This window comes from Poecilia reticulata, chromosome 23 (genome assembly GCF_904066995.2).
Source record: "Poecilia reticulata chromosome 23, P_reticulata-male-v2, whole genome shotgun sequence".
NCBI classification, from domain to species: Eukaryota; Metazoa; Chordata; class Actinopteri; order Cyprinodontiformes; family Poeciliidae; genus Poecilia; species Poecilia reticulata.
Genome location: NC_088852.1, coordinates 12,222,131 through 12,237,033, shown reverse-complemented (window position 1 = coordinate 12,237,033; position 14,903 = coordinate 12,222,131). Strand labels below are relative to the sequence as shown.

At 39.5% G+C, this 14,903-nt stretch overlaps 1 protein-coding gene across 8 annotated transcripts in view; it reads right to left on the bottom strand.

The window, feature by feature from the left end:
* cald1a (caldesmon 1a) overlaps nt 1-14,903 on the bottom strand; it is a 133,529-nt gene that overhangs the window by 25,879 nt on the left and 92,747 nt on the right. For 6 of the 8 annotated variants that reach the window (XR_532757.3, XR_532756.3, XM_017302820.2 and 3 more), the window contains exon 2: nt 3,831-3,916. Coding sequence is in view for 6 of the 8 variants with exons in the window: in XM_017302820.2 (XP_017158309.1) it covers nt 3,831-3,907 (77 nt within the window). In the remaining 2 variants the exon portion in view is untranslated. Of the gene's footprint in view, nt 1-3,830; nt 3,917-4,006; nt 4,114-5,509; nt 5,934-14,903 lie in introns of those variants that run through there. The other 2 variants (XM_008401059.3, XM_008401061.3) reach the window with 2 other exon arrangements.

Sequence of the window (14,903 nt, the reverse complement as noted above, 5' to 3'; positions counted from 1 at the left end):
CATGGTTTCAGAATCGAATGAGAAAATTCCATGTCTATGAGCTCTTTGGAGACATTCCTGTCTGAGTGTTTCTCGCTGAAGGGAAACATACTCCGGCACTGATGAGTAGCATTGATTGGGGAATTGAAGAACACGAGCGTGTGAGAAAGCTTTGAGGAATAATATGCGGACGTCTGTGGCTTTATTGAATAAACCTGAGAAGTAAATCAAAGCCCTCCGTGCACCTCTGTCTCAGCAACGACTTCCATACGACCAACGGAGGCTGATGCGAAACAGAACAGGGAAGACTTGGCTGCCTGTCTTCCACGCCATACATAACAAAACATGGATTTAACATAAAAAAAAAAAAAAAAAAATCTTGAACGGAGCTTGTCAAGCTTTCATCACCTCTGGAGGTGAAACACGCAGAGTGAAAATCTACTCCACGCAGGAACTCGCCCCACACAAAGCACAACATGATCGAGTGCAGCATGCAAACACCCACTGACCACACTACTATTCACACTCTACCGCACAGACAATAGCAGTGACCAAGCATGTAGTAAATGGAGAGCTGGCCAGTAAACACATAATAGCCAGGAGTTTAGCATCCCTACAGGCACCATTACATGGCCCCACATTCTTCCTCACAGAAACTCGGAGCTGAAATGCCTCCCTACTGATTTGTTTTTACCTTTTGTCATCATCAAACCAATTTTATTCCCAATTGGTACCAATTCCCTGAGTAAGCAGGGGGAAAAAAAATACAGTTTCCAAATAATTATTTAATTTATTTCAGGTGAAAAAAAAGCTAAAAACTGTTTGTGCCATCCTTCAGAGAAACAACTGGCATCTAGGGTTTGGAAAGACTGGCAGTGGCTGTTTAGATCTCTGAGGAGAAACTATGGCCCACTCTGCCTTTTAATTTTTCAGAATAAAATGCCTGTTTAAGTTTCTGCCTCAGCACCTCAATCTGTTTGTGGTTCTTTGAAAGTGTGTAATTTCACACCAAATGCAACGGGGACACACACTTCCCAAAACGTTTTGCTTCTGTCTCGTCAGCTCACTCAAGATGTTGCAGAAAGTCTTGGAGCTCATCAAGATCAAGATGAGGGTTTACATTCTTTTTTATTTTGTTTTCAGGTGCGGTTATCACCCTGCATGTCTACCCCACGAACACCGATCTTACTCTAGACGTCGTACTTGGTTCTGTTTTGACCTCCTGAACGTGTCCCTTGATGTGCTCTGGGAATAATTTAGGCAGCCTAGCGTCTCCTTGGATGGTTCGTCACTCATCCATTTTTATCCATTCGTGGCTCCTGGTGTGGTTTATTTCAGCCGTAAAGCCTTAAAAAAATGCTTTCTAACATTTTCCAGACACGCAATAGATGTCAGTAACCATTTCTTATCTGCTCATGAATTCTTTAAATTGGGACCTGATAAGTTGCTTTTTGGCGTCTCTTCCATCTCATGTCATATAATTTCCCGATTCTCTAATTGAACAGGTGTAAGGTAAGGCAATTTTATTTATATAGCACATTTTCAGCAACATTTATAGCCTTAGCGTATGGGTAGATTTCCACACAGGGCGAGGTTAAGTGCAGCTTTTTTCCTCCTCATAATAAATGAAATCATTTGATAACTGCATTTTTGTTAACACTGTGGAATAATAAGATTAGTTTGATGATCTAAGACAAATCTGTTGGAACTAAGTAAGGGGAAAATACTTTACAACAACACTATAAATATGGCTTGCTTTAATGTATTGTCAGAAAAAACACCAACAAGAGATCTGTGTTGCCTGATACATAAAATCATGGACAAAGTATAAATGAATTCCCAAAAAGCTTCAACGTTTTCTCACAGTTGACCCTTTTGATCTCTTCCGTTGCCTTTTCTTTTAGTCTGCTTTTTCTGTCCAACTCCATCTCCTCTATAAACATAAACACTTGAAAAATGTATAAATAATTCCAAGCAGTGTACTGTGAGAAGGGGGGCAGGGAGCTGTGAAACCATTAAACTTCACTTAAATCAGCTATTAAGAGTGCATCTGAGGAAATGAGGCATGAAAGTCTAAGAGGTGGAAATTAAAAGAGGCCCTTAAGACATTACTTCTGCATAACAGACAAAAAGTGGTTGTAGAGATCTTGAATCTAAAAACCTGTAATTGAATGAGGAGCGCTATCCTCGCCATCGTTTTCGGCTTTCAGAGCGATCCCGGCTTACCTTCGCCGAGGAAAACCAAACACAAGCGCACTGCGTCTCTAGAAAATCCAACATCAACATATTTTGATTCAGACATATTTTATCCTCTTATGCAACAACTAAATTAGCAATAGCTGATCAAGGTTAAAACATCTGGCTTTTATTCACAGCTGTCCAAATGAAAACAGGCAGAAAACCAAGTGCAGAAGCCTTGACGACTGTAATCATACATAAGGAGCCCATCTTACCACTACAACAAGCTCTCCAAGGATACATTGTTTGATATCTGATTGCTAAAGTTTACAAATGCTCAAGTAAAGTAATTTTTAAAAAGTAATTTAAAGTAGTAGGACATCTCTCTGTCCATGTTGGTAGGCAGAAAGTTAGCTGGCACTTTTTTTTAAGGACCTCAAAGGTTGCATGAAACAGGCTTTTCCACCCACAGAAACACCTAAATATGAAAAATTAGGTTGGTATCATATAATTGGCACAGCGTTAGCAACTAGCATGTCAGCAATGCAGTATTTAGTCTCTGTGGAGAAGTAAAAGTGTTGATCATGCGTTTTCATTTAAGTGAAGTCCATCTTAAAGGCCATATCTAGTTGTTGTTGTTTTAATTCACAGCATTATTTTGCACAGGACATCCTTTAATCTACGCTTGTGACTCTTATTTTGAAGCAAAAAAGGAAGTAGTTCTTTTGCAGACTTAAATGGCCAAAGACCATTATTAAAGCAGTAAAGCAGCTTTGGTCAGATTTAAATCTAATTATAAAAATGTAGCCCTAAATTCAAACCAATACCAAAACATTACATTTTATCAGGTGCAAAGTAGATTTAATTTTAGCACCAATTTGAAATGACTGTGCCTTACATGTTACCTCAAGTGTACTGCAGATTTTCCTTTGCACATAAACAATTTCACCTTGAGCGGCTGGCCTCACTCTTTACAAAAAAAAAAAAAAAAAAAAAAACACAACTCGCATATTCACAATGCCTCAGAACGAATTTTCAGAGAAAATTCATCAAAGCGTTCTGTAGAGTTCAACCCGGTGTCACTTTGTTTTCCATAAGTGATGCTGGTTCTAATATAAAGGCTTCTAAGCAGCAAGTGACCTTGGATGGTTATCTGCATCCAAATCAGACTCTTCCTTAGCGCTAAAGATGAAGAGACCTTTTAGAAAACTAAAAAAAAAAATAAGAGTCTAAACGCTTTCTTGTCGCACTCTGTATAAAACCCTCGTAATAAAAACGCCTTTTAACTATCGTTTTGATTAGTCCACTTTAGCGTGTTGTGGCTGAATCAATTTGCAGAAGCCAACTTTAGTTTAATCAGTTTCTTCCACTAAATAAAAGAGGGTTCAAAAGGCCATAGTATCTGGGAGAGAAAATTGGAAACAGGGAGGCAGGGCACGATTGAACATTAAAGGTCATCACAGAGCGTATCAGATTTCTTATCAAGCCTTTCTTCTTCCTGCCTGCTTTAGGGAAAGCCAATATCTGCTGAGTGATGTTTTTAAAAGACCCGGCTCCTGGCTAACGTCCTCCCCTAACTTGGCGTGAGCATCAGAGGTGGTGTGCAGAGAATTAACAACCACGCCTGAATAAAAATACATATATTAAAAGAGACAACCCAGGACGCGTCTCACCGTTCAGCCTCCAGGCGCATCTCCTCCCGCTTCTGCCTCCTCAGCTCCCGGCGCCGCTCAAAGTCCATGTCCTCCATGATGGTGCTCTGCGGAGACATCATCAAACACAGATATGTTCATTTGCTCGCTTTCTGGACAGGAAGCAGGACGGAAAAGCATTCATTTACAGCTCTGACCTCATTTATTGGCACCACTGGAAAAAGAAAAAAGATGTACAAAAACCTCAACAGCAGAGGGCCGCAGCTCCAGTCAGTGTCCCGTATGTTTTGGACGTGGTTCTGCTCCAACTATTGTTCTACTGCAGTTACCCATGTAAAAAATGTCTGATTGTTGTTATGGAAATTTAGAAAAAAAGATTGTAGATCTTAGTATGCCTGTTGCATTAAGCAATAAATCAATTAATTGCATGATGAATTAAAAAAAGTTCAATAATTTCCATTTTTTATCATTTTTCTCTCACTTTCTTCCAAAAACTGGATGACAAAACTTCAGACTCACATCGGTCTCATGTTTGTACAGCATCAATTCTGCTTACAAATTCTTCATGATTCAGTTTGTCATTTCGCTTGTTTTCTTAATTTATTTTGGATATTTACAATGTCTTCCAGTTGCTGTTTTAAACATTCATTAAAATGTACATTTTATTGACCTCTAAGAATGTTTTCTTGCATTACATTTTACTAGAAAGCAGTCTCAAAATAACATTATTGATTATCACAATCATTTCTGGGACAAGTTATAATCCAGCTAAATTTATTATTGTGACAGGCCGTGGTATTACATATATTTTCTTGTAGTTATTTCCTGACTTTAAAAAAAAATCAGTAAAACTTTATATATACAGCACCATTAAAGAAAAAAATTACAAACGCTTAAAAAAAACAACTAAATACACAAAAATATAAGCAAAGACATGTTTTAAAATATGTTTTTAGTTGGTCTTTAAAGGTAGCCACTGAGTCGCTAGAAGCTAAGTTAAATTAGCATGTTTGATATGCTAAGTTCATTTAAAGGGAAAAGAGAAGGAATCCATTAACAGCAATGCATTCCTAAAATAAAACATGAATATTTTACATTTATTTTAAAGGCTTTTTAAACGTATTTGCCAGAGTTGTTTTCAATTCATGCAAGCACCGGCCCAGATAGTGCTTCCTTTTCATGTTTAAATACTACACTGGACTTAAACAGCACGATGTGCAACTTTAATTGCTACCTCTCTCAATGGGGTTATAATTTTGCACACACAGCTCTCATTAGTCGTCAGCAAGCTGAGAAGCTAACCTAAAAAAAAAGGAAGAAAAAAAAAGCATATACAGTAACTGAGCACAAAAACAAGGGAGATGGAGAGAGAGAGAGAGAGAGAGAAAGAAGATGAAGCCAGGACAGGATGTTAACATCATCAGTTTGGAGTAAATCTAAAGAAAGAAAGAAAAAAAAACTGACTTGGTACACGACCGGCTGTGAGGCCTGAGACCACCCAGGAGCTGTTGAGCTTTCCATCATATATCTATGATTCTTATGAAAAGTCTAACTGAAATGGAGCGAACTATAACCGACGGGCTACATGTAAGCTGCGGCTTAACACCTATTTTAATAATGTGTGACAAAAAAAACAAAACAACGGTGCTCAGAATAAGATTCTTAAAACAGACTTAAGCCTTAAAGGAACTGCATCGTACCTTGAATTAGCCTCCAACGTCTTTTGTTTTTGTCCCTCACACCATACCAATGACTTGTAACGGTTTGTCCGAGCGAAAAAGCAAAGCAACAACGTCTCCCAAAGCTGGAATCATTTGACAGAAAAAAGCAAATGCCTGCTTGTTCCTCCTTCCTTCCTAGTTGTCCCCTCCCTCTTTCTGTGCTCCCATCTCTGCTCCAAAATGTTTTCCCCGTGTTGTTTACAGACGTGTCAGAGCTTGGCTAAACTTTGTTTTCCTTCTCAGCTTCCTGTATGCTGTGAGTTATGCCTCCATATCTTCCCATTTGTGGTCTCACATTAGACATTGCCACCCAGGTATATATGCAAACAGGCACGTAGGAGAGGCGTTATAGACTTTCTGTGCTTGCACATACTAATGACCAGAAACGGATGCATGCATGTGAAAAGCACCTGCAGACTTTCGCCCACCCCACCCCCCGTATTGCATTGTCAACCCTTTTCACGCGAGCATGTAGAGTAAACAAAAACCATGCCTCCGTACGGCTTTACCCTAGTTTTAAGAGGAGCCCTAAATAGAGCGAGGACTCCATGTTTAGCTCTGCATTTGGAGTTATTTGTGAAAACGATGAGGGTGGTTAATGGCCGGTCACACCGCCGTAATCAAGAAACGAGACGAGAGCAACAACCACCAAACCTGAGAGGACCTCGCCGTCCTCATCGCACGCTTACCATAAACCGCCAAACGCCCAGGGAGGGAGAAGGTATTAGCAATGCGAGCACGCAAAGAATATAAATTTGGGCTTATTATTACACATAATGTTTGATTTATGCAGCTGAGGTGCAAGCCTGTTTGCTCAACGTGCACAGTTTTAAAAATTACTTAACGACCTGTCATTTATCAACAGATGGATGCAACAAATACATTGTAAGTTGATTTGTGATTCATGTTGTAAAGTATTATCGAGTAATAAACAAGGCGAGAGGGAATAAAAGCATTTTAAAAACTTTTTATTGTTATAATATATGTATTGTTCCCGATTATTGCAGCTATTAACTTTGGCTTAGCTCTATTTTCTTCCCCATAGAAAGTTCACCTGGCTCAGTGCTACCAAAAGTCACAATTCAGTGTAATTAGCTGGGCTTTATTGCATGACCAACCGAATTTGACTAACTCCAAGTAATATGATCTGAACACTGAATATGGCAATGTAATTGGATTGTACTTAAGTCCCTTAAATTTGCTCTAAAATAGAGCGATAAAATAAACTGTCATCAAAAGGCAGTGCATACGACTGTCCCTTTGAGGAATCACCTGGGTCCCTAGAGAAAGGGTCTTTAGTGCAACCAAGAGGTGTAACTGTTGTGTGCATCGCTGAAGGGACCACCCACACATTGCAAAAAAGCTAACAAAGGCATAAAGTCGAGGCAGCCAGAGTAAACATTTTGTCACATTTTGAACCTGCTCATGCCTGTCAGCTGTAAAACATATCCCTTCTCCATCTTTGTCCGTTTATTCCTATTCAGTGCCATCTATCCACTCCTCGCCTCTCCTTCTTTCACCGTCTGCCTTCTCTATCTTACTATGAATAATGGCTTTTTTACCAGTCAAACTACTAGCCGTCGAGACCGCCAGAACCTGGCACATAACCCACCGTCTAAGTGGCAGTCTCTTGAAAGCCCTTAAGACCCAAGCTGATATGATCCTCACATTCACTAGGATTACACTTCATGACTCCACACACCGAAAGTCTTGAGTTCAAACAATAGAACATTGTTGCTCGAATGAGGCACCACTAGAGAAAAGGGAAGAGGTTGGATTGGGAAAGAAAAAATGGCTTCGGGTTCTGCTGAAATGCTCCCAACATTGGATAACTTCTATCACAAGAGAGGACTTGCTATCCTCTTGCAATCTCTTCACAAACACATTAATCTTCAAGGTAGAGTCATGAAGTTATGTGAGGAATGTTATTTCACCTTTGATTCTAACAGACGGACTTTAAAGAGACTCCATATTTCTTATTTCACATGCCAGTTCAACAAAGCTCCTCTTCTTTGTGTGCGCAGGCCCTGTTTTGGTTATTGAGTAAAAGGGGGTTTACGTTGAGACGAAGTGGATGAGCAAAAACCAGCATTGCGCCTAGTTATGGATTTTCCAGCTGTGCGGTTACTTAATAAAAGGAACAAAGGTGACAAAGTGTATCAACAAGTCAGTGCTAAGTCAACGTAACATTTTTAAATTGCATTAAAGTGTGTTTTCACACCAGATAGTCTCAGAGACTCAGTTCTATGTTAAAAATTGCAACATTTCTACCATTTTCAGCTGGTGTGGTTCACTTTCATGCTGCATTGTGCCAAATGATTCAAACCAATTGAAAAACCTGCCCGTTTCCCCCCCTCACCTGTAGAGGCGCTGCACCAAGAACTACTGAAGGAAACAACATGAAAACCTAAAAAGATGACATGAACACATCTTCCTCCTTCACAAAGCACAATCACCATTGAGCAGTTGTAGGATTTCTCGTTTGTCCTGCTAGCATTATACTCTCGTCTTTGTTTTGGTTCCATTGACCCAGAATTCCCTGCGCTATAGTTTGCTTCCTGCTTTTGGAGCAGTCTCTGGTTCACTTGGCATTCAGATATGAATCCAAACTGAGATAGAGTTCACGTTAATTGAACCAAAACCTAGGTTTTAAAGCGGTTTTTAAGTTCCCGTTTTTGGTAAGTATCAGAGTTCAGTTAGTCATTCACACCTCCCCAAACAAACCAGACTGCTGCTCGATTAAAGTGGACTAAACAGGACTGGTGTGAATTTACCCCATCATGCTGACAGCATAAACATTCCGACAGTATTTTTACTTTGGGGTGGATTGTTCAACAGGGGTGCAGCTATGTACTTTCTGAGGTTTATGTAGACACTTTAGGCAAGTGAGGAAAGGAAAGCTTTGGATGTTGTTCTGAGTTCCTTGGTGACCCCTCTTGGGTTACTCTTTTGGACACTTTCTCTGGAATTTAAACTATAGAAATAATGATGGAAATTTCAGTTCAAATTGGAGTTCCTCTGCAGGAAAGCAAGAGTGCACTAATTACTAACGTTAAATCTACGACCCTTCAAGAGAAAATGACTGAAGTATATATACATATTAAAAAAAGGCCGAAGAGGAAGAGCAGGGGCAGGTGCTCTTTCTCATTTCAAGCTGAGAAAGTGTATTTCAGTAAAGAAAGAATGATCATTTTATGGTTATTTTATCACACAGATAAAGCCTTGGCAGTAAAATAAGGAAGACGAGACGTAATGAGAGGAAGACACTTCATGCCGGTAGGTAGTGCGCTCTAACAGCTGTTTTGGCCGAGGCTCCGGGGACAGTTTGAGTTGGGTAAATGTATCATTTCTTGCAGAGGTAAGGAGTCTCCTGAGAGTAGTCTCAGAGCTGTTAAAATAAGTGTAAGGGGGTTTATATTTTATAATGCGAAAAGTAATTTTTTTTTTTTTTCAAAGTAAAATATTTTAATTGACAAGTCTCCCACCAGTCTTTGGGCCACAAATTCACGAGGCCACTATAAATACAATCTGAAGCAACACTGATATTACAGACCCAGTATCTGTACATTCACACTTTCTTAGCTTATATTGTATTTTCTTTCCCAAAAGAGAGATTTTATTTCTTCATTAACACCTGAAATGATCCAAATTCAAGACACAGTCCTATATTTTTTCTTTCTAATTTGTTGTTTAGACTGCCTAATGGGTTTAAGCTGTTTTAGCTATTCATAGACAGCTAATGTTATTCATTACACAGCTTACTTCATTATGAAACTTATTTTTGTGCTTTGTCTAAATTTCATTTTAAAAATGTATCACACGGTGTGACATCCAAGCTCTACTTTTAGTCCAACAACTCAGATTCCTAGCTACATTATGTTAGCTTGAAATCCTTGTCAGTTTACGATGCTAATTTATTATAAAAATGCAGATGTAATTTTTTCTTTATCATAAAACTGAATGTTTTACCTTAATTTCCACTTGTCACATGTTGTGAATTGCTGTGCTGTGGTTTAATCATGTCAAGTAGGCCAATCATTTTTGTTTCAACACTCCAACCCACTGAGCTACATTCACAATCACTTTGTGTTGGGTTTTAAAATCTTTTACTAACATTTTTTATTCCTGTATTAACATTTAAATAATTATTTAAACAACGGTTCCAATATTTCTTATAACACAATAACTCGCACTACATTTTGTGTCAAAACTCTACTGCCTTTGCTCAGAGTTTAATTCTAACTTTCCCACACACACTTCTCTTACTGTCCTTCCTGCTTCGACCACAACGCCACAGCTAAACCAACAGCTGCACACTCTGCATAGCTAAAATATGAAGAGAGGCGGGGATGGTTGGCTATGAATTAACTCGAGTGCTCAGCTTAATTTACAGGGTTTAAGCCTTCGCTGGAGCCAAACTTCTTTCTTGATTTGTCATAGCGAATGTCAACCACAAACTTTTGCTCCCAACGCCAGGATCCTCAGCTGCAACCGTACTTTGTACGCAACGTATGAGGTGGCCAACTGCATCAGCGCTCAGCTTGGCCTCACTGCCATCTGCTTTCCGCATACATTCGCTCGTCTTCCAAAACAAATTTCAGAAGCTTCAGCTGAAATGGGGAAAATTTTCACCAAGCGTGAGCCTACGGCATTTACAGGGTAGAGGGTAATGCCAACGCAAAGTGAAACGCAACCATGAACGCCCGAGGCGAATTGTCATCAGGATCTAGTGATTAAAACGCAATTCTCCATTAAATCTTTCTTCGGTTTCCTCTGTGCTGACTTAAGCTGATAAAAAAACAAACAAAAGATCAACCAGCGAGGGAAATCTTCACATCAGGATGAGGAAAAGACCTGAAGGTTAAAGATGTCAAGTTTCCATTTGGTGAGGAAAAAGGAGACTCCTGCATTCCCAGACAATGGTTCACATTCCATAGCACCTCTCTGTGCCATGTGAATCATATGTGCTGAGACAGGCGGACTGAGGTTCATCTTCTCACACACACACAGCCAAGAAAGTCTCAATGGAATACCGTGGAGGCTTTATTCGCTGGACAAAACAAGCTGGGGTTAAATTCAACACTCAATCAGTGGCCTAGAAGACAAACGGCACCACGATCCTAACAATAATGTGGACAACTTGGGGAAAATTAGCTGATCTGATGTTCAAATGTTGGGTTTGTTTGCACTGATCTGCTCTACCCCAGATTGGGTTTCCAGTTTTATCATGTTTTGTTGTACAGACCTTCCAACCATGGCCTAAAACATTAAGACAAATTATGGTTGAAATTACGCAAAGTGAGGTCCAACACACTGGAAATATCCTTAAAAGGACCATGAAAATCAGCTGTTCTTATTTTGGCGCCATCTTACTTTCCCAAAGCGAACGCTTTGATAAAACTGATGTTATGAAGAACAGTTCTTCCAATTATCTGTCAAGTTAAGGAATTCTTCTTGGATGGAAATTTGTAGTTACATACCTTCTTAAGCACTGCCTTGATTGAAACAGATTATTATTATGTAGCACTTTAATCCTGTGTTTAAGTGCGGGAAATAATTCAACTTCACTTTACATGCTGTAATCTTCTGTATATTTAGATTGTGACTCACTTTTCTTTTTTTTTTTCTTTTTTGGAATATTTTTTCCTCTGCTCTTCAGTTTTTGTGTTCAGAGACATCCATCCATCCATCCATCCATCCATTTTCTTGCACCCTTGTCCCTTAGTGGGGTCGGGAGGGTTGCTGGTGCCTATCTCTAGCTAACTTTCCGGGCGAGAGGCGGGGTATTTCTTTTGGAGACAGCTGAAGGAAACTTACTTACCTTTTCACATTTAGTCGCGATAAAACCACAAGCAATGCAGTTTACTGGAATTTTACATCAACGACTGGTGCAAAGTAGTGCACATTTGGGAAATGGAAAGAAACGGACACCGTTTTAAAATTTCTATCAATATAAAAAGGTGTGGAATATGAAGACTCAGGCCCTAAATATACCCAGTATACAGAACTACAATGCAATAATTAATGTAATGAAATCAGAGTTGTCATTGCAATATCCATATATCCCAGACTGTGGTTATGATAGACTGCTTGAATTCAATAATTCTTAGAATTACAGCTTTGCGGCATTTATTGCGATGTTAAGTTTTTCAAAGCTAGCCAAGGTTTTTTTTTTTTTGCAAAATCATCCATCATTGTTTACATTGAGAACACAAACACTACCCAAAAATTAAAAGCTAGCCATTATCAAATAGCATAGTCACATTAATTAGTGAATTTAAACAGCACACATTTATGGTTGAGATACTAACATTCACAAAGTGTGGTGGGGCAATAATGAAGGGAGAAAAAAAATAAAACAAAGGAAAATGCAGGTTAATTGTATTAAATATCTGATATGTATATCCAAGAATATTAATGTGTTTAAAAGTCCCAGTCAAAGAGTAGACTTAAATCTAATTGTGGCAAAACTAAAAGCCTCCCCACAGCATGATGCATCCTTTACACTGAGGAGTGTGTGTGTTTAGGTTGGTGTTTGGTGTCAGTTTTCAGATGGACCTAATTTACAAATCTGGTAACTTAAAATTTTCCAAGTTTTATTTTGTGCTGAATTTGTGTGGGTTTGTTACATAAAATCCCATAAAAATTTGGGGTAAAACTATGACAATGTTAGCGATATAAATACCATCATAAGCACCGTTTGTTATTGTGTTCCTAAGCACCACGCCTAAAGCTGTGTTACTCTTAAACTGCAATAACAATTCACTATTGCACCATATTCATCATCTGAATCTCATAGTAGCTTCTTTATTTAAACTACTCACAGTATCACCTCTTAACTAGATTAAATTGCAAAAAAAAAACAAACGCTTTTTAAAACTAAAGCCAACTCTGAAACCTCATTTAAACGTCTCCAAAGTTTGCCACCGACCCAAAATGATAAATTCCTATTTGTCAGCTGCTGATCCGATTCTCCAAATAAAGTGACTGTCCGAGAGCAGACAATTGAAGCCGCTGGCTGGAAAAAGCGGGTTATGAAACGCTGCCTCACTTTTAAAAGCTGGTTTTAAGAGGGACATTTGCATTAGGAGTTGGATTCCTTCGGTCCGAATCGTAAATAATCGCGCAAAGAGGAAAGTTCTCCGTAGGAGAGTAACAAAATGCAATCCAATCTCCTTCTAGTGTTTGACTTTTAAAGGGTTTGTGTCCCTTTTAAAAAGTGCCGTTTCAGATGCTACACCCACAATCAGGCTAAATTGTAGTAAGAGCATTCCAAAAAGTACAGATCCCACACAAAATAGGGATGTTTGTACAGCATCAAAAGGCTACTGCTCACTGGCAGTGCTCCATATGACCAAATATGGAAGGAAAAAATGCTGCCTTTTCCCGTAACCAAACTGGGGAAAAAAGGAAAAAAAAGAAAAAAGAAAGGAGGGAAGGTTTTCTTGCATGCTGCATGCACAGCAAGATAGAGCTCTCACATTCACTACATAGTGGCCACAGCCTTGGCTTCCTCTCAAACACAGTGTGATTGATGGTGTTGTTGGACCCGCCGTGACACCTCTGTGTTTGGGCACGGTCGCGCACATGAACGCGAACACCTGCGCGACTCCGGGAGACGCGGGAGAGAGGCACGCCGATCTTTTCATGGTGCTGACATTTCATTTTTTCTTTTTTTTTATACACACACTCCAAAGCTTTTCTTTCTTTCTCTCTCACATATGAGCTCTCCACCCGAGTCTCTGCAGCCCCTCACATTCCTCTCAGTGAAAAAGTGGCCGTCTGCAACGCCACAGTCCTCTTCTTAAGTTGGAGACAGCTTGTTTATCGGACTCCCCCCACCCTCCCTTATAGTCGTTTCCCCTCCCTGGCCTTGCTATGTGACATCCTCTTGCAACAAAATAAATGTCTGTGTGGGCATGCCATTTTACAAGAAACTTATTGAATTATCTGAAACTTTCTCTGTTTTGTTGTTTACGTCAGCAGAAAACAAAAGTACACTCAGGCAGCACAGAGCCTGGCAACGTAGATGAAAAATACTGCTAAACTTTTGTATTACACGAATCCGAAAAGACTTTAGCTGTTCAGGAAGAAACAATTTAAGCTAGTTTTTAGAAACACTTTAGAAGTGTGAAGGGGTTCCGACACACTTCTAAAGTGCTTCCAGACTTTTCCACACTCAATTTCCCAGAGTTCTTAGTTTATACGGACCATGCTAACTGGAGTTCACAGATCGGTTTTCAACATTATTGTGCAAACTTCTTGAGGTTTGGACAAGTAGGAGCCACAGAAAGAAGGGAGAAGTCTGACAGGCTAACGTTAGCTTGTTAGCATGTTTTAGGGGAAAACAGATTTCTTTTAGCTAACCGTCATGCTAACTTTGCTTGTTTCCAATGGCTGTTTCTTACAAATGACGGCACTACCACAAACATTTCCAGCCAGCCAACTTCATCTTGACTGACGCCTCCACAACTTTTATGTGCGTCATACAAACTGAGGAAACTCTGCACTTTACTCTTTGGCGTCTTATTAAAACTACTCCATAGCGGTGCAGCCGTGTGACGCCATATTTTAGTGGTTTAAAACTGAGGTGTATTTTGAAAGCAGAAGCCAGCTCATGCCTGCTTGTAACAGTGATGCAACGATGCTGCCATGAGAAAGAGTTCCGACAGCTAGTCGCAAATAAGCTGGAGAAGTGAACTGAGGACAATGAGAGATGGAAAAGGGAAGACAGGGGATTATGAAACAAAGAAGTGAGGAAAGAGGGAATGAAAGAAGGAGAGATGAGGTAAGAATATAAGAATAAAGCAAAAAGACAGGAGGGAAGCTGGTGGGACAATGAAAAATAAACAGGACATAAGGAACGCAATGAAGACAAGGAAAGAAGTAAAGACAGGGAGGAAGGACACAGGGGAAGGAGGAAGAAAACAGGAAAAATGGAAGGACAAAGGCTAGAAAGGACAAAAGGGAAGGAAGAAAAGAAGAACAAAAAGAAACAAGGTATGAAAAAGGAAGGAGAGAAGCATGCAAGACATGGAAATAAAAAGGGAGGTAAAGGAAGAAAGGACAAAAAAAGAGCAACTAAGGGAAAACAGAAGGAAAGGAGGGATGCAAGAAAAAGGCTAAAACAGGAACGTATGATAAGAATGGAAAAACAGAAGAAAGGAACGAAGGGAAGACAAGGTGGTAAAGAAGCAAAAGCACCAAGGAGGAAGTAAAGAATGAGAGAAGCCCATGATGGAGTGATGAAGGAGGGTCATCACATTCAGATAATAGGATAAACTCTGGGGTAAAGTCTGGAAATAGAAACATTTTCCTCATACCGTTTTATTTCCATACTTATCCAGATCTGGAAAACCAGACTTTTCCAGTC